Here is a 27,693-nt window from a genome sequence, read left to right as displayed (position 1 = left end):
GACGTAACCTATTTATACTTTATAAGAAAAAAAATAATATTAATATAAATATTATATTATGTAATATTAATAATTTGCAATAAAAACATAATATATTATGCAGATTATTTTGTATAAATACTTCACAATTTTCATTGCCCAATATACCTCGGATATTGTATACAATGCCCGGTCACTGTATACAATGCCCGGGCATTGTATACTTTGTCCGAATTTTCCACTTTGCTCGTAACATATACACTATACAGCCTATGGGGGGGGATTTATCCCTTTGATCCTTCCTGTAAATACGCCACTGATACAAAGTGACGTAAACACAAAAAACTTGAAGTCATAATCAGTACGTATGCTTAAAATCCGACGCCAGTCAAAAATTATGTAATATTGTTAAGATTAGTATTTGTTTTTATGTTTTTACATAAATAAAAGTTATAATTTTGTAAAATTAATTATTGTAAATGTGTTCATAAGTATTTGAATTTATAATTTTTGTTTTTTAAATAAATTTGTAAAAAATGTATTATATTATATATTTCAATTTATTATAATTTATAATAGTATGTAATATAATCTGTAATGTAGCTTGAGTTATGTTCTGAGGTCAAGTATCTGCCGGTGTCGCTAGTTCCCGGATGGGTGACCATCCAGGTATTTAGTGACAATTTTCGCCACATATACATGTGTTTCAAAAATAGTAGGTACCTTCTCCCTTAGTAAAAAAATCAATTATAGGCTAATAACTATACCGATGTTGTTAAAATCTATATATATATATATATATATATATATATATATATATATATATATATATATATATATATAAATAACCTATAACCAATGGAAACTCTTTGAATAAAAAAACAGATATTTGATTTTCTGATTTTCTTTAGTCAAATATAAATTTAAATGTGAGCCGCAATAAAACAACTTATAGAAGTTAAAAAACAAGCTATGGTTATATCCTCAGTATTTCAATGAATTTATTTATATAATTTTTTATTGAAAATGGTTCTGTAATTTTTGTTTCTATAGAGGAAAAATAAAGAAACATTAATTATTTATGTATAAACATAGAAGATTTCTTATTATACCGATATTAATAAAAGACTAATGAGTTCAAAAGTTGCTCTTGGTAACATACACTTATTTTTTTTAAAGTCACTGAAATAGCTTTATAAGGTATTTTGAAAAATGCATCAGTACAAAATATCACAATTCTCAAATTATTTGCATTGTATTAATTTACTTTTAATAGTGTATCTTAGAAATTTTTTTTCAAAATGGTAAATACATATTTTGTATGTATATAAAATATTTATATATATATATATATATATAATATCTGAGAGATTCACTAATTATTAGTCAGATATTTTAGTGAAATATTTCTCAGTATAATTACTAATATTTCAAAAGGTATCGGTAATCGTTTATTTGATTACCTAAATAGTTGATACTTTTATGTAAGCTTATTTCATAGTTTTTGGTACAACTAAAATTTTTAAAACAAAATAGTTAGATAAACTTAAACACATTTTCATATACAGTTTAACATGCATTTTTTAGTATACATAATTAAAATCTAATATTGTAAGAAGGTTGATTAAAATGATTGTATTATGTACCTATCTATCTATTTTTTACATTATATTTGTACAAATTATTTTAACACTGCTTAGAATAATATAATTTAGTAAAACTATTTTATTTACTGTTTTTTTAATTTCCTATTTCCTTTATTGACATTAATTCGTTAATTTGTTTATACTGTAAAGATTATGTACACTTGACACTTTATACAAATATACTATGTAATATAACTAAATTATGTATTAATTTTAAATACTATTTTTTCCAGGAACTGTATGCAGTCAATGACAATGAAAATATAAGTAAAAAAGAAAAAACCATGATATGTTTTAACTTTTTTTTGCTAATGCTTCTTCTGTTAATTCAATTTTATGTTGGTGATACACAAACTGATATGAAAAATAATTCGACAACAGTACCTACCTTATGTAAGTTTATTTATAATATTTATCTTCTTCTAAGTTCTACTCTAATGCATTTGTAAAATATCGTAAAGGCTCTAAAATTCTTTGTAATTCTTTAAGAAATTTTAAACATAAATAGGGTTGTGATCTTCTAGGTGCATAAAACTAATGATAACTAATTAAAATTAAATATACTTAAAATAATAATAAAAATAAAAGAAACCAATTTGTGTCATTAATGAGCTCTTATAAATGATACTCATTTATATATTTTTTTATTATGTATAATGTATTTTAACCATATCCCACGACCCACGCAATTATCGTATATAGATTAAATACTTTTTGCAAAATAAAAATAAAATAAAATTTATGAAATTATATTATCGCGTATTTAAAATTTATAAAGGACTCATGTATGTTATAAAATATAGTCATTATATATTTATTTAATACGTACAAAATGAAATAAAATAATTTTAAGTTCTTACACTATGGGTATACATTATACATACGCTCACTGTGTCTGTCACAAATTATTGATTCTATAAAAATGTTTTATGTTTATTTATATTTTCTACAATAAACTCGGGATTTATCGTTATTTTTAATACCTATATTGTTTTATTGACATTAAATTAATTGAAATTTCAAATATTTTTGATAAATTTATTACCAATATTCCATATAGATATCTTATTATACTTAGGTGCCTATAGGCTATAGAAGCTAATATTTATCTCTTGTTTGCTATTTTAGCGATTTAGTCTGAATAATCTGATCATTATATTGAATAAAGCAGTATTAAAACATTTATGTAAAGAAATATGTTTCCAATGCATTTTTTTTATCATTAATATTTTTAATATGCTGAAGCTGATCTCTTTATAAGTTTACCAGTTTTGTTTAAAATAATATTATATAATAATATATAGATGGGGCTATCATGGCTTTTTAATTATTTTGTATAAATATGCATTGTAAATTATATGAAGAAAATAACTTAATTATATTTATATTCATTTTATGATATAATATATTTATATATCACCATTTGAATAGGTATTAGATATGTTACTCTATATTATCTGCGAATCAAATACAGATAAAATAATAATGTACCAATTAAATTCAAAGTTAAAATAATGATATTCAGAAAAGTTAATAATGTACAAAAAAGTATGTTAATACATGGCTTATTGTTTATCTAATATAAGTAGATATAACTTTTTTGAATTGTGTACACTATGTAGAATTATATTCTATACAATGTATACATATTGCTTAAATTTTTGTGAAATGATAATAAGTTTAAAAATATTACGGCATGTCATAACGCCGTGATGCATAGGTATGTGTTGTTGAAGTCATAGGAAATATAATGAAATGTGAGATGACAGTTGGACGGATTTGAGTGGTAGGGCACCTGAGTGTACAATAGGACTATGCTGATATTGTAATGATATAAAATTTCCATTTTGGCATTTTAGAAAAATGTTTGATAATTTATTGAAGGTTCAGCATAAATGATTAGACCAATAAAACATTCCACAATGTTATAGTATTTTTAGTTTTTATACAGGAATCAATAATATCCTTTGCTTATATTGTAAAATTATTTTTTTCTAAAATATATTTCATATAATTTTAAAGTAAATATGTAAAATACTGGTACATTATTTTACTTTTTACAGTTGCAGTAAAATAGTTCTTAAAAAAAAAAAAAAATAAACAGAAATTAATTTTTATTTTTGGAAACTGAAATTGTTTTTAAATAAAACATATTATATTACAATAGAATTTTGTTCTAAGAGAGTAAGATTGTGTATGAGTACTACTAGGTAATATACTGAGCATATTTAAAACTTAGTTTCTGTAGATGGGTATTTAATCTAAAATCAGAATACTTAATATTTTAATTTCAAGAAATAAAAATTACGAAAAGTAGATAACCGCTTTGCTGTATAGTATATAGTAAAAAACTAAATACAATTGAAAATTGTATGTGTCATATATTATGTATAGCTCATAAAGAGTCAAAATATTAAAAAAATTGCATCATGTATAGGAAATACTATTATTAATTTTAATGGAAATATTAAGTACCTACGGTTATTCGTTTTTAAGTATTATTAAAAAAACAAAATAGATTTTGTGAAAAATGTATTTGACGTAAAAATTCTAGTTTTCCTTAATTTATTTATAAAAAAATACTGAGAATTTTTACTTTTTACCACCACAAAGTACTAGCTTGATCTAATTTGTTACTAGAAACTATAATCAAAGTTGAGAACCATAATACTTTTTGTACTAGAAAAACTGTTTTAGATACAAAATAAATATATTATAATATAATTAATAAACATATTATTGTAAAATTAATACATACATCGCTCCACTCAAAAGTTAAAATATTTATTAACAGGAAATATTTCAATAATTAATAATAAACTGTGAATAATATAACATTGAAGTTAAAAATTAACTTTGTATCGATTTTTTTCGAAAACAGTTCTTACAAAAGAATATCGTATAAAAAAAAAAAAAAATTAAAAATCAGGATAAGATATATTGATTCAATATTGTAAATTAATATTTGCATATTTTTTGATTTATCTTCATTTATGATATAGTGGAGGATAGGTTATTCATTAAAAATATTTTATTTTGTTAAATGGCTATGTGTTAAAGTGTTGTTTCATTAAGTTCACAGTTGTTTTGGAATTTGTTAATAGATTTTCTTTGTATTCAGGAAATGTTTTTGTGAAATTGTAAAAATGACTTTCTCAGAAATTAAATTAAATGTTTTCTAGTGTAAAGTTAGTTGAATTGAATTAGGTATTATATGTGTCAGATTCATTTAATAATTTGTCAGTGAATTATTAATTTAATATTGTTGAATTTAATATATATTAATCTTAAAAAAAACTGTTTAAGTTAGTTAATATATTTAAACATTTATATGAAGTTTCTGTTATTTCGTTTTTAGTATATATTCAAAGAAACACTTTTTTTTTAAATCTAACACTTCTGTATAATGTCTGAGAAGTGAGTTTATGCATTTGCCATTCATATTGTATAAAGGTTGTCCAAACGAGCACAAGGTTTCTCCAAAACAGTTTTTCATCTCATTTCACTGGATTTTGGAGCATTAGCATTGTAGTTACTTTTATTACTGTACTAGTGAAATCATCCAAATGTTGTGAGTATAGTCTTTAGATAGTACGTATAGTATTCGTGCTAGATAGAGTCTTAAAATTTATGTTTGTCAGTAATGGAGTTGACTATAAAAAAAACAAACAAAATGTACGATCAATACGTGACATTAGAATTGACTAACATATTTTGAAACAAATGTATTCAACTATCGATATGAAAACATAACATTATATAATATTATATAAGTATAAATAGATTTAATAAATCGAATTGATTTATAACTTTTATAACTTTAATTTAAAAATATACGTGTACATTGTACACATGTATATTAATTGAAGTTATATGCACATATTTTTAAATTTTGAGAGGGTTAAGGAGTGTGTAATATATTTAAATACTTTGGTTATTCATTTATATGTATAAGTGCTATTTTATAAGTAGGTAATGATTGGTATTTGATAATTGTTTCCTGAAAAATTAGGAAAAATTGTTTAGTAATTTTTATTTTTTATTTATTTTAACAGCTATAATTTTAAGGTTCATTACAATATTCCATGTCTTATAATTGAATTAAAATTAAACACATACAATTTAATGACTTTGTCAATAAGAAGTTCATGTAACGCGCTGACTTCCCTGTTTTTTAAAGAAAATATATTATTGTTGTTACTCAATAAACCTTATGTTTAGATTGTAATTACATAAAAAATATAAATTATTAACTTATAAATGGTTCTTAAATTATAATTTTTATATTTATGTTAAATTAATATTTTTCTTTTTTTTTTTACTAAGTATTATCTAAATATTTTTTATTTTTGTATGCATTCATGTATACAGCTTATTAAGCTGTTAATTGTTTTAGAAACTAGAATTATTTTGAGATAAAACCAAAAGTACCCAACATAAAATTCAGTATTTGTTTTTAATAACTAATTGTATTAAATCAATTGATAAATTGTTTTAATTACTAATTAATTATGATATTGTTTTTTTATTATATACGTAATACTCGTATTACGTATATAATAAAAAATGATAGATTAATGTTGGATATTATGTAATAAAAAGTTGTATCGAGTAAATTTTCTAAAGATAAAGACAAGTATATTGAGAGAAATAATAATATTTTATAATATAGATAAAAACAAATGAAAATTTGGTTATATCAAACTTATCTTGTTAAAAATTTTCCAAGAATGAAAATTAAATTTTTTAGTAATATTTCACATTACAATGATTACTTTAAAAAAACATTATAAAATTTATAAAATATTATTTCTATTTAAACGAGTTTTAACAAAAATATTCAGAAGAAAAATTCTTGTATATGGCTATAAAAGTCATACAGTATTTTTATATAGTACTATTATTAATCAAGCCCGGATAAAGAGCTTCAGGGGTCCAAGAGCCAATACATGGTTGTGGGTCCCCGCCAATAAAAATAATTCTTTAAAATTATAAAATTATAAAATAAAACAAATTTAAACATTTTTATCTGAGTAAGATAACGATTGATGAGGATAAGAATATTAAAAAAATATTATATTTTTATTAAAATATATATTTACACTTAAAATTAAGTTTTGTTTATGTAAACAGGTTTAGTCGGTAGGTATCTGAATTATGAGTATCCATGACCGAGACAGTCATATAAACAAATTATCACTTAATGTAATTTTAAACCGAGAAAACTATGGGCCCTTAACACACGTGGGCCCCGGGGACTTGGCCCCTCCTGCCCCTCTTAATCCGGCTTGTTATTAATACCTTAAGTATTTTTTACGAATATTTGTCAAAATAATGTGATTTGTTGTGTTTTTGTTTTTCATTTTGTACAATCTACTACTAATAGTTCACACTGAATCAGTTGACTTTTTACTTAAGTATTAAAGTTTATTAAAGTTTGTTATTTTATATGATTAAAGTGGGTATTCATCTTTACTTATAAGTTATAACCGTTATTTTAACATTGGTGTTTGAATATCCAAGTATCAGTAGTGTGTAAAAGATTAAGATTTTTGTGGGTTAGGACATACATTTTTTAGGATACAGGTCAAAATTCCTACATGTACAATACCGACACACCAAATCCCGACAAATCACAATCTCGACAGTTTAAAACCTAGTCAGTTCAAAATACCGATAGTTCAAAATATCGACAGTTTAAAATCTTGACTATATCACTGAATATGTTTACATATTATATTCATTATTTAACAATTTAATTTAAAAACACAAAAACATATTACTTTACAATTACATTTTATTTATACATCATATATTATATTTTTATAATCGTTAATTATTATACAATAATTTAATCTGATAACACAAATAATATTACATTATTTTATATTATTATATTTGTTATTCAATATAATATTTGGTGGGTAATATATTATGTCTCATTGATTTTTTGTCTTTTGCCATTAAAATATATCCTTCGATACATATTTTAGTATTTCCTTTTTAGGATGTGATTGTTTGACAAATTACACTCATTTTCAAATATTATAATAGTAAATTTTAAAGTGTATGTGGTATACCAATACACTATATAATTAACACGTAAAAATATTCATTTGAAATATTCGATCGTTCACTTAGGATATAATATAATTGAGAGTTTTAGATTATTTATTAGATTAAACTTTTACAATATAAAATAAAGTTATTTTATTTTGTCGGGATTAAACATTTTCGAAATTTTGAACTATTCTAAACTATCGGGATTTTGGTGTCGGGCTTTTGACTAGTCGGCATTATCAATGTCAGGATTTTGAATACCTCCTCATTTTTTATGCCGTCCTTTTATGATCAAATTAGTATTTTATTTTTACTTATTATTTCAATTGAAATTATCAATTAATTATAAACAGGTAACAGAATATTCATAAATAAATTGAATAGGCCCACCTTATTGTAGATAGTAGAGTAATAATACAATTTTTATTTTTTATGGCTTGTTGTATACACGTATATGAAATACATGTACCTTTAATATACATTCCGTGTGTTGAAAAGTCGCCCAGTTTTTTCCTTTACCAGCGTTTTCGAATGTTCTACGGGACGACACTGCAGCGGACATTCATAAAACAAGATTCATTGTGTCGGAGAAAAAATGCATTTTGTATGATGATATCTAAAATCTAAATGAAATGTGACGAAAAATAAGCATTGGGTGGAAGTGGAAGCAATGTTTAAAAATGTAGGTAGGCGTAACCACTGTAACCGTCAACTATCGCAGTGGCGTGTAACGTGTAGAAGACTTCTTTTGGCGTAGTCTAGATCTATATTTTTGTAGAATATAAATAATATAGTAATAGGTAAATGTAATACATTTTTATTAGTTAATAGCTCAAACTCACTGATCTATAGTCCTTTGCATCCTACCACCCAGGATCCAATCATTGATTTTGGTAGGTGGAGGCATGGACCTCAAAAAAAGTCGTCGCTACACCACGAATCATGTTGAATGAAATTGGAATTTTCTATAACTCACTTTAGTCTGTAACATTATATAATTAATAAATACATTCGTTGCTTCGCCTAGAATTCAAAATATGTATTATTGCTAAATTAGCATTTATATTATGATATAGTTTTCTATTAGTTTTTACTTGATTGTAAATATAATTTTATTTATTTTATGTAAAATTCATTTTAAAGTTGATTTTTTTTCGTGAAAATATAAATATGCAACAATTCAACATTCTTTAAAATCTCAAAAAAATTGTAATTTAATCTTTAGTTAATATAATATTAGGTATAGTGATTCACTTAGATTGGGGGTTTTGAGGACTGAAGCCCCTCTTTAACATTAAATTATATATTATTATATCATATTGTCACAATTATAGAATTACAATGATAAATGATATATTTTTTTTTAATTTTATTATTATGTTTGATACACATTAATAGTTCAATAGTACGCAACAAAGTGTGTGGCAATCGCTGACGCTTATTTCGTGGAAAATTATTTTTAAATTTATAGATACTAGTAAATTTTAGGTACTAGTGATTACATTGAATAGGCAGCCGTCGACTTTGATTGACAACTACGATAACAATAATAATTTTGATTGTCTGTGGTATGGAAATCACTTTGAATAATTCAGTATTTCAGTCCGTTTGATTTTGCCGTTGTGGCTGATGAGTTAAATACGTATGTACTCAGTGTAAATAAAGTTGAGTTAAAATTGGTCAAAAACGCAAACCAACTGGCATTTCATATCGAATGATTCATGTTTTGATTTATTATAATTTATAAGAATATAATGCTGTAAATTTAATAATATTTAACATTGTTTTATTACTATACTTTAGATCATGTTTGTATGTAATAATGTCTTTTTAAACGCAATTTTCTAACGAGGACATAAAACTAAATAATTTTAATAAATTTTATTACATTAAATATTATCACGAAGTACCACCAATGGGTATCCTCTTCAATGATCATATAATAAAAAAAAAAATTACATCACTTATGTTTATTGTAAACTGTTTTATAGATTGTATACTTAATAAAAATATTTTATAACAAATAAATAAATAAATAAATAATTCATAATTTATTCTACAAACAAAATATAAAAAAAATTTCATACAAATACTATTACCTACATACCAATTAAGCAATTAAATATCCTGCGCAGTATCCTATTAAATTAAAAGTAATTTAATTTTTAAAAATGTATTATTTTCATTAATTATTTTTTATTCTACTCAGAATTGTAAAATAAATATACAAAACTTGAGAACATTTTATTAATAGTCATAATTGTGTATTTATTGACGTAATTCATAAGTTGTAACTATATATTATTTGTATAATATTTGTTGAAATAGAGTCGAATATTTAAATAAAAAATTTTTATTGAGTTATGTAAATAAAACAACAATTTATAGCAAATGTTTATTTATTTTTATAAATGTCAAACGTGTTACTTCGTTCATTTCATAAAATATAATAATCATTTTATTCTTATATTTTTCATAGGTTTTTACCCAAATGTGTTTATTAAATGAGATCAATGTTTTTAGTATAAATTTGAATTTTAAAATTAAATTAGGTTTACTTTATTGTTTGAATCAAATACTCGTGTAAGAATATACACATAATTTATTTCTGAAGTATAACTACCATTGAATAATCTTATTATTGAAACTGAATGATTTTTGAAAAAATATTTTGTTGATAATTATAGTAATAAGTATTGTTAGAAAAATCATTGGTTGTTTTGAACTAACCATATTAATAATTTAAGAGATGATATAATATAAAAAACATAAGTGTTATATTATCTGATTAGTTTTGATGCTATTTATGAACTAATCATAAAAATAAATAAAAAATACTATCTTAAATTAAGAAAATATATAAAAATGGAAATTAAATTATTATCATTTTATATTATTTATATTGTTTATTTTATATAATAGGTAATCAATGCTTGGAGTCCGATTCGTGTCAATCTAATTTGACTTCAGATATTTACCATTGTGATGAAAAATACTGTATACCAAAATCATTAGTTTGCAACGGTATACCTGACTGTCTTCGAGCCCAAGATGAAGCTGTATCTGAATGTGGTAATATATTAAAACTTATTTTATTTTTAAAATATATTATTTGTGTTTCTTATAAGATATAAAGTATATGTACATTATTTGCTTCAAATAGATCATTATTTATTAGAAATAACTTTATTTTATACATTTTGAAGTATAACAATAAGCAATTACATGATATTTTTAATTTAATCATTAAAAGTTTTAAATTTGGCGTATACTTTTAAAATAAATGTAAAATATTATGCAACATATATAGACATAAAATCTAGATTAGTTGCTATCCGACTATTTATCCATTCAATGGTTTTTAGGAACATCGAATAAGCTACCTGTATGTAGATAAGTCCCACCAATTATTTACTATATTATGATGATCATATGAGTTTAGGTTTAAACTTTTTGTTTAGTTCCAGTAAGACCAACGGTTTAAAAGGAATCTTTATGTATCTTTCAATATTTAGGTATTAATATTAAACATTTTATGAACTTTGATAATGAAAACGGATTTTAATATCTTAACATGATTTTTTTTTTAAATCCAACGAATAACTCTTTCAATAGTTTATTTATCTAAAAAAAGCCTGGATAGTTATTGAATAAATATATGATTATATGATATTTTTACATTTTTAAAATCAAATTTTGATAAGTGAGTGTTCAAATTTATTTAAAAGTTGTTATTAGGATATAACTAATATAAAACAATTAGGAATTAAAAGTTGTTTTTAAAATCCATATTGTGTAATCAGATCTTCAGTATTTTGTACCTAATTGCGTTAGAATAAAAATAATTTTAGAATGAAAATAATAGTTCGATTCGAATCCCTTAAAGTGTGTTATTTAAATTGTAAATGTCCTTTTACGGGAAGGTATCTTACTTCCGGGTAGCAACCTATTATCATGTACGATCTCGTATACAAAACATTCTTTATAATTTATAGAAAAAATAATTTAAGAATTTATGTAAAATGTGAATTACTATAGTTATTTTTACTCAAAACATTTAAAAGAAATTAGTTGGTTTAAAATTTAATTTTAATGTATAATATTTTATGCACTATTTTTGAGGATTATTTTTTTGTATTACATTAATATATTATGGTATTATGTAACTTTGATAGTTACAAAGTAAAACTATTAAATTATAAATTGTAGTTTTAGTTGATAAACTTTTTTTTTTTTTGGTATAAAATATTTTTATTATACAATCTACAAAGCAGTTTACAATTAGTATAAGTGATGTTATTTATTATACGGTCATTGAAGATGTCTGGAGTAAAGAGGCCATCCATTGATGGTACTTTGTCGTCGTATTTAGTTGATTTTATCTAGTTACGCTTTAATCCGTCTACTGGGATGATCGCCAGGGATGGTAGAATTTAATTGATCGGTGACAAGGGGGTTTAGATGGTTTTTCAGGCGGGAATGAAATTTTTAATACAAAGTTATGGTAACATTTTGGATGAGAGGGATCAAAAGATCTTGATGGAGTATGTGAGTAGTTACATAGTAAGAAGCTTTAGTGATTTGACGAAGACATTTAGATTGAAATGTTTGTGTACGGTTTAGATTTGAGGGTTTGGCTGAGTCCTATAGTTGGATCCCGTATGTTCAAATGGGTTTAAGTAAGGTTTTGTAGATTAGAATTTTGTTGTTTAATTTGAGGTGTTTTGAAGTGAGAAGAGATCTGAGTAGTCGAAATCTGTTATTTAGAGAGGTTCGTTTGTTGCTAATGTGAGCTGCCCAGGTTAGTCGATGGTCGAGGTATAATCCAAGGTAACGAACATTTTGAGTAGGAGAAAGTAAAACATTGTTCAGGTATATAGGAGGGGATTCTTTACGTCTTAATGTAAAAGTGTAGTGTTGAGATTTTGATTGGTTAATTTTTATTCCCCAGTCTTATGATAAAACTTAAATTTAACTTTAAGTATAAAGGCTATGCCTATTTAATAACGGTTTTATATAGTATTCTAATATATGGAGTATGGAGTATGGTGAATTGTATTAATAGTAACGAAACCTATATACATAAGGTGATTCATCAATCGATCTTTTGGAACTGAGGTCAACTAGTCAAGCGGGAACTATTATAAACTTCTATAATCTTCATTTTCTTATTCGTAATCTAAAACAACCGAAAAACGGGTATTTGAAACCAAATATTTTTAAATACCAGAATCGAGAAAATTAAATTCTTTAGTTTATTTTTTTTAATAAGTTTTATATTTAACTTAATTCCTAGTTTATATTCTAATAATATTAAAATATTTTTAATAACCGATTTGTTGTATAGATACTTAAAATTTATTATTATTTCTTGAATTAAATTATCCTTTCTAAATAACTGTAAGTTAATATATATTGCAGAATAGCTGATTTATAACAATTATAATATGAAGTACAAAAATTACAGACATTAACATGAACATTTATATCACTATAACGTAAATCTTATGTTGCTTATTTTATTACAATGTTAAATAAAAATATATCATACAAACAATAGACATAAATACTATTATTCAACTATTATTCAATTATTGCATAGTGGAATAATTCAAAAACTAAACATATTTTATTAATATTATGATTTATTATCTATTAGACAAATTAATATATTAGCTAAATAAAGATCCGTAAAATATAAATTATATTATTCCTACGTTATTATCTATAGTCTATACTAAAAATTACGATTAAAACATAAAAAAAAGTTGCTTAAATTTGTGCGGCTTTTTGGATATCATAGTTTAGTTTAACTTTTTTTAAAAATAGCTCTTTCCTTTGAAAAGGTTCTCGACCTCTGGACCCTGGACTAGGCTGTAAATCATTTGTATTCATACAAACATTACCTTTTATTAAAACAGATTAATGATTTTTTTTTAAAAATGTTGGAAATCATTAAATAAATACGAGTATGTGAGTGCGAGTGTAAATAATTACATGTTAGAACATTGGAATTACAAAATAGTTTTAGTCTTTAAAAATGTTTGTTTTTTCAATCAATTTTATAAATTTTTTAAAATATTGAATATTGAAAATATATAATCAATATGATATTAGTTAAAAATAATTATTATATTATGTTGATTAGATATAATGTATAGGGAGATAACGTGATTAGAATTTTATTTTATAGAAGTAATAGTAGGGAATATATAATATCTCGATAAAATTCTTATTATTTTTAAAACAAGGTATTTCAATTACCCCGTGTATGTAATTTTTAAAATAGTTCTTGGTTGATTAATGTTCTTTACAACAAAATGTGTATAGACTATAAAGTAATTGAATAATTACTTTTTTTTGTTAATGTATTCATTAAGCATTTTAAATTATTAAAGAAAATTAAACGTGGAATGTTTGTTTTTCACTTGCACGTAAAACTGTTAAGCTTTATAAGTTATAACTAAATATTTAACTATAAAAATATTAACATATTTAATATTGATATTAAACTTAGCTCTAATTGTTATTTTTAATAAATTACTGTGAAAATTTGATTTCTTTTATTAAAATATAATATTAGTTATACATATTATGTAAGGCACATATTTCTGTGACTTATAAAAATTAAATACAGTAGAAATCGTTTATAATAAATGATGTCCAAGGGACCAAGGAAAATAGGTCATAATAACTGGTGATCATTGTAATCAAAATTACGAAAAAAAAATTGTAATCTCAATACATACAGAAAGATAGTATAGATTAAAACATTTAATTTTAATGTTTTTTTTTTAATTACATTTTTTATTTTAAAATTAAATTTACAACATTGTGTTAAAAATCTATTATTTAATTTAATTTGTATAAAAATCACTCTCTATTTTTTTCTAGTTCTTCAAAATTGGTTTTTGAACTTAGCTATTCAAAGCCATATAATTTGCTAACATTTTTACTACATTGATCACTGCACTGATAAATAAATCTTCACTGGGAATAACAGATTTTTTATTATTATCGTCTTTCTCAGGTTCTTTGGATTGGTTAATCAATGAAGAAATAAATTCTTGATCACTTAATGATTCTAAAGTTAGCATATCATTATCAAAATTAATATATTCATTTATATTTGCGTAACTTATGTCTTCTTATTCTCCCTGGACCACTTGTTGTAGTATTGCATTATTGAAAACAGTGTGACGAAAATAGTTTTAAATTGTGATCTCAGATACTTTTTACCAAGCTTTAAAAATCAATAATATACCATATAATACGCTAATATTTGTTTCAATTTTGTTTTTCATATTATTGATCATTTTTAGTACCAAACTTTTTCGAAAATAAGTTTTCATACATTTTATTACATCTTGATCCGTTGGTTGAAGAACAGACGTACTATTAGTCTATTAGTGGGTAAAAATACAAGTTTAATATGGCGTAATGTTACAGTGCAATGTGCTGGACAGTTGTCAACTAAAAGTAAAATATTTTTATTTTTTTATTCTTAACTCTAAACTCCAATTTAATAAAATTTTAGAACATAATTTTATAGGTATCCAAGCTTTGGAGTTTAATTCGTATGTTACCAGAGTCATTTTTAGTATTTTTAAAACATTGTAGAATACGCAATTTTCCTCATATGTTCCAGTATGTTCACTTGTAATTTATCAGTATATTACCTATGATTATGCACATATTTTATTAGAAAATTATTTATTATAAGGACATTGAAATACTAATGAACTTTAAACATAATTATAGCCGTTAGTTTATGAATAATAATTTACATATTTTATTTTATTTAATGTATTTAATCAATGCATATATCTAACAGAATAAATAATGTGTTTGTAGCTACTATAAATTATGTTTGTATTATAATTATATGGTTGAAAAAATATGCTTATATATTAGTTGAGTAGGCCATTGTTTCAGATGTTTTATATTTATGTTGTGATATTAAACTTTAAAGTATTCATTGCACTTTTAAAAATATTCTGAGTGAAATTAAAATTTTTTCCTTGTTTCAAAACGTGTTAGTAGTTTTTTCTAACGCATAAAAAAAATTAGTAGCAATACTGAAAATCGAAAATCGATCTCATTGAAGATTTATTTGGTTTAGATTTATAATAATTGATTGATAGGGCTTCTTGAAATTTTTGAAGCACTATTTTTGTCTAAAAAGTAAAGTGTCTGCAGATAAACATGAAAAAAAAAATATATTTATTACTGTAAAATAAATACGGTATTTGCTCCGTTCATATTTTAAAAGTTGTAACTTAAATTGAATTTGTATTTTATTCATTACATATTAGTTTTCAAGGACATTTTTAATTTTTTTAATGGATTTGTTTAAGAATTGTAAATGAAAAAATTATAATTTAATGTTGCAGATAATTACATTTAAATTAATATAAATGTAGCTTGAACGAATTGAATGTAAAGCTATTATTGTAGTATTTTATAATTTTATATTTAAACGGATAAAAAGCATCTTTTATATTTTCCTTTCTTTTATATTTTTCTTTCTACTTTGGCTTTTATTAATATGCTACAATAGAAAATTAGAAATATCTAAAAAAATCTTATTGTAAAAAAAATGTATATACCTGCATAACAATTATAATTTCAAACTTTATTTTTTTTCTACGACTCTTTTGTAATAATATATATTTTATATCAAACAACAATATTAGTATTTTTTTATACGTCATTTAAATAATATGAAATAGAAAATATGATCAGATTTAGGTATAATTAATTTGTATGGAAATATAATTGATAAAGGTAATATAAAAATTAAATTTAAAAAATCGAAAACCTTGAAAAAAATCAAAGACGTCAATTTAAATTGCAATTGTAAAAAAATAAAAAGTAGTTTTTGTATTGTAAGATAAAAAAAATTATTTATTTATAATTTGTTGACACAAAATAAAGATTTTTTTTTTTTATTGATCTTATTTAAGCCCAACGACTAAGACCATTAGCTGTGCATAGAAACAGTAGGTATTTTGTGTAAGGTTTGGTTAGTAGGGTTGGAACACGGGGGTATAGTGTATGCCATGGATTCGTTACTAAGAACTCGAGTGGTCACCCGAAGCTTGATTTTAGAACAAGGCCGGCCAGCCACTGCGCTACACTAGGTCACAAAAAATAAAGATTTACATGTCTTGAAAACAATGATAATTTAGGATTTACGTCATAGAAACGACTAAGGCGTATTCGTCATAAACTTTGTTTTCTAAAATTCAATGTTATAAAGTTAAAATTTTTCTATTGAACCAAATTCATTTTTTTTTAGAACTTAAACTACCAATCTGATTAAACACTTAATATTCATGGTGCAGGAATTAACTATGTAATTACTATAATCGTCATTAATATCTGACATTTTATGGTGGAATTTATCACATAACACTATATAAAATATTAGGCGTGGATCCAGGAAATTTTATCAGAGGTTGCTCAAATAAAAAAACGTATTTAATTTTAATTTCCGATATTAAATAATCCAAAAATGGAAAGAATAAGGTTAAAAAAATATTATTTTGAGTCGGTGGTCAATATATTTTTATGATTAATTTGTTTTGAAAACGTTCAAAGTTTTTTAAACTTTTATCTTATGCATATTATCTAATGTTAATTAATTGGTATAAATTTAATTTAAACTTTTGATTTAGTTCTTTCTTTTATTTTAAAATTCTTCTACAATAGTACAATAGTTTTAACTGTTTTCAATAACTGAAAATATTACAAATTTTGAGCTTGCAGTTGCTTGAAAAGATGCAAAGTATTTGAAAATAGTTCTGTTAAAACTTGAAGTTTAACTAAAAATTCGAATTCAAACATAGTAAATTATTAGCTTTACTAGTAGTTAGCGTAGTTTCCTAATTAAAATTTTTAAGTTCATCCAAGAAATTTCAAATAATATCGTATAATTCAAGAAATTGAAGAATTGGATTATGTTATTTAATCCAGCGTGTTTCATATGTAGGTTTAAGTTTATATGATTTAGAATTTGATAACACTTTTATTAATGCATTCTTTAATAGTAGTTAGTAATATTTGTTTTAATGAGCCAATTAACTAAGACACACAAATAAAATAATATAATAAATAATAATTAATAGCGTATTGATTGTTATTTATTACAGTATTATAATATTTAGATTTTAGATTTTTAATAGATACTCATTATAATTTTTATTATTATTTTATATGTTAGATTCTGAGCGGAGTGAGTAGTTAAAAAATTACTTAAATCTTCAACATTGAGGAATGTTTTTAGTAGGAAACATTATTTAATTGGATAAAAATAGGAAATTTCCAGTGTTTTATTTTTAAAAATGTGAAAAACTAAAAAAAATAGTGGGAAATTGGGAATATTTAAATTATTATATAACATTAGTTTTAAACCAAATTGATTTTATTTTTTTTATTATTATTTAAATAAAATATTTAACATTATTACAATTTCAAATGAATATAGAAAACCCAAACTTTTTTTTTTGGATTAAGATTCGAGTAATGGTAATTCCGACTTACATTAAACTTTTTATTCAGTTATGTATTTATAATAATATTATTATTATTATATTATAAGTAAACATATAATAGTTATATTTATTTAGTTCAGGCATTAGTTGCCTGAGTGTTACTTTAGCATTGTACTTTATATAATAACAAGAGCCTTAATAAATGCCTTAAATAAGTCAAAATATTGTTTTTTATTATTATACAATTACATTTAGATAAATTTTATTATATATTTTTTTTACATGACAATAGCTATAGGACTGTTAATATTAAAAAAAATATTTTTAAAGTTTTTTAACCATTAATTCCTTTTTATTTAATACAATATTGATGTCAACATTAATTATTTACAAAATATGCGATTGATAAATGACAGGTTCCAATCTAGAAAAGAATATTTTTATTTTTCATTATTAATAATTTTATTTTATACTAGCTAATCTGCTAATCTTGTGCGCATGCCCATGAATAATTGAATAACGTCAGTTGATTTATTCTGTATTAAATTTTTTTAATATAAATTACACTCAAGTCTGTACATAGAAATTGTTTTTTAGGGAGGTGTTCAAAACCTGAATAATATATAGATAAAAAAAATTTATCTAATTTTATTAAAATATTTGATCAAATAAATAAAATTACTTTGACATCTTGTTACCTTACGGCTTACGCAATATTTAATAAAATAATTTAACGTGTTTGTCAGTCTGGCAGATGACTGTGTATTATTATAATATTTTTTATTTACTAACACAATATTGTTGTGAATCGTGTTAATCATTGTAGACCGTCCATGCGTCGACTGGCATCGATAGCGGTTGTTGTCGATCAATAACAATCTATTATTACAGACATTAAAATAATATTTTCATATGGTACAAAACAGTCTTTAGTCAATTTAATAAATTGAAGTTTTAGTCATTTATAACTGAAATATTTATATTGGTATTAAAATTAAATATATTAAACATTTGTAAATTATTTAAGGAATGTCAGTAGGGTAGGGACCAAACTTCTTGGATCTCCCTTCAGATACGGCCTTTGACTATACTTATTTATTGTGTAGTCATTTGAGTGATTTTAACCAAATATAAAATATATATATTAGTGACTATTCGCTGTGATGGGTAATGAATATTAAAAATTAATTTTTATTGATTCTCCAATATATATAATATATATATAGCTTAGGATCCTTAGAAGCTTGATAATAGATATTTCTATACTTTTATAATAATTTATGTTCAGTAATTATTATAATTTATAAGTTATCTTTTGCAGAGGTGCGGATTAGTTTCATTTATTAGTTTAAGTATAATTTTAAAAATATATTCAAATCCAAGTACAGTCGAATTCGCTTATTACGATATTGTATTATATTCTAGGTAAAACGATTCCAAACAATGTATTTGGTTGGTTTTATATTTTATGTGTAGTTACTTTTTATTATGTGAATATAACGAAGTTCGGTTATAACGATCGTATTCTCTGGGTCCCTTGAAGATCGTTATAAGTGAATTAGACTGTATTTTTATTATTTAAATATCCAAATATCAACCATTTTTAGATTTAACCTATAAACATTTTTGATAATTTAAAAAGTTCATTGTTTGTAAGTTTTAAATTTCTTGATAATTTTTGAATTTTAGTGAAGCAAATAATGTTTTATATTTTATTTTTATTTAGGCACTATTCGGTACTAAAACTTTCATAAACTCACATAACTTATCTGTTGAATTAAAATTAAGTGGGTTGGAAATTATTTGTTTTTTAAGTAAATTCTTTAAGTGTATAAAAATTACTATTTATAATAAAAAATACTGTTAAAATCTAAGTAAAATGTCCGATTTTAGTTTTTAATTGAATTCATTTTTGATTGATTTTTTTAACTGTTGATTTTAATAGAATTTATAGCTTTGAATCACAGTTTGTCGTTCTTAAATATCAAATTCAATAAATATTTAAAAATTTTTACTTTTAAGCTTATATAATACTAAAAACTTCGTATAAAAGTACAGGTATATATAGAATACATTCTATAGGTATAGGTACTTTATATTCAAGATTTATAAAAAATTATTTTTTGAATTCGATGTTATATCATTGTTTTAAAATTATGATAATAATACAATATTAGTTTGTTTTTTTTTTTACCAAGGTGAGAGAAGTGTGTCATAGTCATAATCATACTTTTATTTTTATTCGCGCGAGATCTGTTTTCTTATAATTTTTATTATAGACGCGTTTCTTTGACATATTCATTTTTCAAAAAGAAAATTCATAATATATTTTAAGTCTTTATGATTTTTTTTTTTTTTAGGTAAGTTAAAAGAAAAAAATAATTTAAAATACAATCGTTATAAACCATACATTTGATGTTTTTTTTTTTTATGAAATTATTGAAAGAAATTTTTTAATAATGAGGGAATCATATAAATTAATAAATAATGAGTAACAATACTATTGTATTTTATTAAAATATCTATAATACAACTAAATAAGACATATTTTCAGAGATTACTATGCTAATAGCTTGTTAAAAACCGAAGGGGTTAACAATTATTAGTGATTTTATGGTTTTTCTTTTGAAATAACCAGTTATCAGAATATTTTAGTGGGTTTTAATATTTGAAGTACTTAGTACGTGTACTTATAACAATGATATTTTGTTTTTTAATTATATGGTGTTAATCAATATAAGTTTCTAAGTACCTACTATATTTGAGAATAAAGTATAAAATTAAAACATTTTTAGTTTTCTAAAAGTTAAAGAAAATTACAAGATTAACTTTCTAACTGTTGATCTATCTCTATATAAAACGACTTTTTATAGTATTAATATATAAGTACACAAGCGAATAATTATTTTATTTTTATGAATTCAAATTAAAAGACCATGATTAATATTTTCATATAACTATTATATTACTATATTGTTATCAATATAACAATGGAATGGTTAAATAAGTAATAGTTTTAAACAATTTTATAGATGTAATGCTAATGTAAAGATTATTTTACAATTTAAAAAGTAGAACCCACGCTAATGGTAGAAAAAAATAAAATAGAGTGTCATTTATTACTCCGAATATGTATCATATGTTTAGTATATATTTTGCTTACGGTATATGAAAAAAAAAAAATTATACTTACTAATGTATACCTTAATATCTACTTATAAATCGTATGACAAAATTGTTTTCATTTTGATATGTTTTTTGTTTAAAATGATTGATTACATGAATTAATTATTTGCAGGTTGTCTACAAAATGAGTTCCGATGTATGAACAAATGTATTGAACTGGTGAAACGATGTGATAAAATTGCTGATTGTGATGAAGGAGAAGATGAAATTAATTGCAGTAAGTCTATTTTATTGTAATTTTTGTTTAAAGTTTATTAAACGTGAATATACATTAAGTGATATTTTTAAGGTTTATTTTAAGTAAATCTGGTTAATGGAATATATTTATTAATAATTGTTTATAAAGTTTTAAATATTTACTCTATTAACTATTACCATTATTATTATTGTTGTTGTGTTTAATAATTGAATTTATGAACAAAATAATACCAGAAAATTGTTAAAAAAAAAAAAAAAAAAAAATGCTTTTCAAATAAATTAAACCTCATTATTGAAGTATTTTGTATGCGTTTTTATATAGTTTAGTCACTTAATTACTGTGTAAATTCAATAATTTTCAATAATTTAGATCAACTCAATTTATACAAAATAATTAAAATATGGTCAATCCATAAAAAAGTTCATGCATCAACTTATAGTTATTTGTGTTCTTATGAATTTGAAAGTCAAAGTCAGCTTTTATATAAGTTACATTAGAAATACATAGATTTTTGTACTTAAAAAAAAAAATAACTACCAATGTAATATAAACTCAATATTAAGACATTACCATACAATTTATTGCAGTTATTTTATACCCGTTTAAATATATACATATAGAGTATAAACATATAATTTATAATTAATTTAATTTTTTAATTTTTTATGATTTTATGAAGATTTTAATGATTATAGTATTATATTTTTTATTGTATCAAGTTTATACACATATTTTATCATAGATTTTAGTTAATGATAGGAAGTTATTGTTATTTATAAAATGTATTTGATTTTATTGATTAATGGTATTCGTGATTTAATTGATTGTTACCGTGTTATTGGAATAATTGGTTGTTTTTAAGGCTTCAAAAAATATTCTTTCAGAAGTTATTTTTATAGTTTTAATACATATTTTCCCATTTTATATGTTTGTTAATCTTAATCTTTTTTTTTTAATCTTACACGCAGATTATACAATACTAAATTGTCAAATTAAAATCTGAAAATGATATAAATATATACTTAAGCTTTTTAAATATTATTTATAAATAATACACAAAATAATTAAAACAATTTATTTATTTTTAATTACAGTAAATAAATTTTAATATAACTTGATTATTAGCGAAATAATACTTTGTGAACATTTTGTACCACTTTTATTTCTCTTAAATAAGTTAAAAATATTTTTAAAATTGGCTAGGTTTATTTACTGAATAAGTTGTGATAAATTTTCCAAAATTTTTTTAGTTGTTTTATTAAATTACTGAGAATTAAAAAAAAAATAACACATATATGCAGAACTGTTAAAGCCGTGTAAGTAATTTTCGGAGAATTTTTACTATCCAAAATAAATATATAACGTAATTAACATAAAGTGTGTTTCACTTCATGAAAAAATTAGTTAAAAAAAAATCGTTTACTTAGGATATAAGCTAAGATTTATCTTATTGGATTTTTATTGTCGAGATGGCTTACCATTTCCATATTCTATAACGATAAATTAGAATATTTATATATGTCTTAAAACAGTGAATTAATTCTAATAATCAACCTATAGTGCATTCACTACAAACTTATAATTATGTTTTACAGATCAAAACGTTCGGAAATCAATCGATCATAATATGCTTGTATAATATTATATTTATCTTATTTATTTGTTCTTATTTTTTTATGCATATTATGTATCTATATTTTAATCATTATAATTACGATGTTAAAGTTGGTCTACCAAATTATTTTGTTAATCTCCAAGATAGTGATTTGTACAGTGCTGTGCATACTAATATTATTTATGATAAAGTTGTTGAAGTATTTTTGTACATAATATAAAAATATGAAACAAATTGTTAAAGATTCATCTACCTTAATGAAAACTCATCTGAATTATAATACAGATGCATTTGTGCAATGACTGAAAAAACAAAAATAATAATAACCTAACTTATCCTAAAAATAAATTTAAAAAATGTTGCTGTTGTTGGCACATAGAAAGATATAGACAATATAGTAGGTTTTTTGTATTTACTATAGCTATAACTATTTTCATAAAAGTTGTATTAACTCATTACAAACGTAAAAAAAAAGTTATAAAAGAATGTTGCATATTAAATTATTGTTTTACATTATAATTTAAATAAAATCAATTTTTTTAATTGCACGGTTTATTGGACCTAGTTTTGATGAAAATGTTTGTAATTTATTTATGTGTTTTACTTGATTGTTAGTTTAAATTAGGTTGTGCTATCACAGAAAATTACTGATGAACCAATTTGGTTTTATGATATAGGTATTAGGTACATTTATTCCTGAATTCTGGAGACGTTTGTAATTTTATGTAATTAGAGTGAAATAAAGTAGTTTACATTAAATATTATATTATTAAATCTAGTAATAAAAATATATGTAATTTATGTGAATTGGATTGTACTATTAAGAATATCTTAACAAAATGCTAAAAATATAAAGACACTAGAAATAAACATCATTTATCATAAACTCACTGTAGATGAGAGAATCAGTAACAAATTATAAAAATAATTGACTGGTCCTTAAAATTGTTTAGTCCTCTAGATACACATTTAGAAATTGTATTAAGCTAAAATGCATGCTTAAATTGAAGTTTTATAGAACATTTTGCTCTTAAATTAGTAATTTATAAATAAAATAACTATATCAGTAACTAAAATAACTAAACAAATAAATAATATTTTATATTTAATAAAAACAGAATATAATATTAAAATAAATTAAAAATACTTAATTTTTTATTTAATAAATCACTTATATTTAGAAAAATGTCAATCATGCTTTCAACATCAAATTATTCGTTATAATTCCTCTATAGTAATAATTAAAAATGTTTCTTTTATTTATATGAAGAGTTCGCTGCCTAATACCAGTTGCGAATTTGTGACCCAACGAAAAAGTCCCGATATCTTACCGGCATAGTCAACCACTGAAAGCATTACAATTGGACCCACATTAAATAAATAACATAATTATTACCAACTAAAAGAATCTAAATTATTCAACTTAAATTAAGTTAAATGTGTAAATATGTAAATAAAATATAAGAATAATTTATACTCATGTCCTTAGATGCTAGTGTTATTTATATAAATAATAATAATTATAATAAAAATAATAATAATAAAAAAAATATTAAATCATTTGATTTTTAATTATTGATTTGTTTAAATGATCGAAAATTAAGAAACATAATAGATAACAAAACTTACTTATATTAAATTTATGAAGTTTACAAACTACATAGTTTTCATATAAGCCATCTATGCTGAAGCTTACTTTAAATTTATTTAAATGATGTTGGTGTTGCGTATGCAATAATTGATATACAAATATAATTTTTCACTAACGAAATACAAAAATTAATAGTTAAATTTATTTAATATCTGGTTCAAATTTATTGAAAATGTAATAAATACCCAATAAGAATATAAAATTATATATCGTATATATTTTTAATTGAACAAATGATGGATTAATTGGGTTTTGGTAAAAATTGAAAATGTACAAAAAAAAAATTAAACTACAAAAGTGTATATTACTCAAACACATGTTATTTTTATTTATTTATAGAAACACACGTTTGTCCAACTACACATTTTAAATGCGCAAATTATTTTTGTATACCCACTGATAAAACATGTGATTTCAAAGACGATTGTGGTGATGGATCGGATGAACTTCAATGCAGTAGGTTTTAAATAAAACTTATTAATTCTTTAAAAATAAGTAGATTTATGACAATATTTTTGAATAGAGCATAGAGAATGCTGGCATGGAGAATTTAAGTGTAAAAATTCGGAATGTATTCGTCCTGGATATCTATGTGATGGTGAAGTTAATTGTGTAGATGGTTCCGATGAAGAAAATTGTAAAACAAGTAAGTTAAAAAATATGAATTTAAAAAAAAAATTAAAATTTTTAAAACAAGTTTTTAGTATAAATTATGGTAGATAATATAGATAATTGTATTAGATTAAAATTGTTTATAATTTTATTATCTTATGTCAATGACGGCTCGTGGTGTTCAAAGTAAGTGATGTGCAATTCTTGCAAAAGCTTATTAGAGAAAAAAATTAAGACTTTATGTATATAATATTATTATAGTACGATAATTGTATTAATTAAAAAAAAAATAATTAAACATTTTTATATACGAGTTCAAGTCTTTTCCCTATAAAATAATAACCGATATGGAACGTTGTGGCTACCGTGGTATTTAGCGGTTCCATTTATTTTTGTTAACTCCCCACTCAATGGCCTAGCAAATTTACACAGACAAATGGTGTTCTGACTGAGCTGCAAACCAAATGATGTATATTTCTTACATAACAAAAATAAATTGTTGGAGTAATATTTTTGGGTATAATACGAGTATAAATGAACATAATTTTTTTTTTAAATTATAATACAATATTATACAGTAAATTATTATAGTTAAACTTGAATTATATAAAAATGTGTATTCAATTGAAAATACATTTTTACTATTTTATTTGTATTAATTTATATGGTGTGCGCATACTTTGCACACCTAGAGGCACGAGACGCCATTATCTTTTGTTAGATATGAAACTAGTAATTATAGTAATAGCTATAAGTAGTAATATGAACAGTAAAATGAAAGCGTTTGTAAAGAGATAGTAATTCACAGTTGTAGTATCGTGCATGCTTGTGAATAATATATTTTGGAGTAATATGCGTGTAGCTTTTTTTTTGTTGTTATTATACGAGTATACACAATCTGTACCTCATGGGTACAATAAGAGTATTAGCTAAGATAATATAATACATGAATAGGCTTGATAAAAGCAGCCACCCAGTGATGGCACTTAAAAATTGAGGTTATACATTAATTTATATATATATATATGAATTTATTTATTTATTTGTTTTTTTTTTTTTATAGTATAATATTAAGTTAGCATATCTCTACACCAGTTGCGTTTTAAACGCCTTGGAGGATTACCTAGAATAACATTTGCTAAAAGCACTTTAATTAGAGGATTGGGATGAGTTGCAAGCCGATTATTATCTATAGAATCTTTTATAATAGGTGACTGCTTCTTTTTTTACTGTTTTGATTTTTAGGTCCGTGTGAAGGGTATGATTAGAAACATTTCGTTTCTTTCGAGTTTGTTAATTTTCTTAGCGCAATATTCTGAAAGGCTTGAATACGATTGGTATTTGATTTTTTTGGATTTCCCCAGAGTTGGAGACCATAGGTCTAAATGGGTTTGATGAGGGATTTATACATTAGTAGTTTTATATTAAGGTTGGCGTGTTTGTTATTGACTAGTAAAGATTTAAGCATTCGAAGTCGCAGATTTAGTTGAAGTCTTTTAACACGCGTGTATGTTGGGCCCATGTTAGTCTACGGTCAAGGGTTAGGCCAAGATTTTTGACAGTTGGGGTAGTTGGAATTTGAGTGTTATAGAGAGTGACTGGAGGACAGTGACCTAGCTTAAGGGTAAAAGTTGTGTGATTAGATTTGGTTTGATTTACCTTAAAACTTCAATTTTTATATCAAGTTTCCATAAGGGAAAGGTGATTTTGTAGATTAAGCGATCCAACAATAGGGTTTTCATTTAAAGATATGATAAGTTTGTCATCTGCATAGTATGCCACAATGGTGTTGGCGGAGGTTGGTTGATCAGAAGCATACAAGTTATACAATGCGTGTAAAGCTAACAAGTTATTATTGTTTGTTTGTCTATCATCGTAATTTTTTTCAACTTTGAGAATAGTTACTGATAATAAATTAAATCTAGTTGGTACCTGAGAAGAGGTGGTTAAAATTTAAAAAAAAATTTTTCTACACTTTATCAAGTAATTAGGAAAAATCTAAAAAACCACGAAAAATTGAAATATTTCAACTTTAGCTTTTAATAAAATCAATTTTGTTATTCTGTGTACCAAATCAAAAAAAAAAAAAAAAAATAAAAATACATAAATAAATAACCAAAATGCATTTTCTATAAATGATATTATTTTTTAAACATTTTTTTTTTTATCGACTGTTTACAAACATATTTTTTATTTTTTACTTTTTTTCTATAAATATTGATATAATAGTTTTGCTTGGTCAGAAAACT

At 23.0% G+C, this 27,693-nt stretch overlaps 1 protein-coding gene across 1 annotated transcript in view; it reads left to right on the top strand.

Annotated features, from left to right (window-relative positions):
• Positions 1 to 27,693, top strand: part of LOC112596337 (G-protein coupled receptor GRL101-like) — a 64,515-nt gene that overhangs the window by 10,391 nt on the left and 26,431 nt on the right. The window contains exons 2-6 of the mRNA XM_025341964.1: positions 1,859 to 2,018; positions 10,608 to 10,757; positions 21,480 to 21,584; positions 25,172 to 25,288; positions 25,356 to 25,478. Of these exons, the coding sequence (XP_025197749.1) occupies positions 1,910 to 2,018; positions 10,608 to 10,757; positions 21,480 to 21,584; positions 25,172 to 25,288; positions 25,356 to 25,478 (604 nt within the window). The 5' untranslated portion in view covers positions 1,859 to 1,909. The remainder of the gene's footprint in view (positions 1 to 1,858; positions 2,019 to 10,607; positions 10,758 to 21,479; positions 21,585 to 25,171; positions 25,289 to 25,355; positions 25,479 to 27,693) is intronic.

Source organism: Melanaphis sacchari, unplaced genomic scaffold, assembly GCF_002803265.2.
Source record: "Melanaphis sacchari strain LSU unplaced genomic scaffold, SCAv2.0 Contig31_pilon_pilon, whole genome shotgun sequence".
Taxonomy (NCBI): domain Eukaryota; kingdom Metazoa; phylum Arthropoda; class Insecta; order Hemiptera; family Aphididae; genus Melanaphis; species Melanaphis sacchari.
The sequence above is the reverse complement of the archived record's forward strand: the minus strand, read 5'-3'. Positions and strand labels throughout refer to the sequence as shown.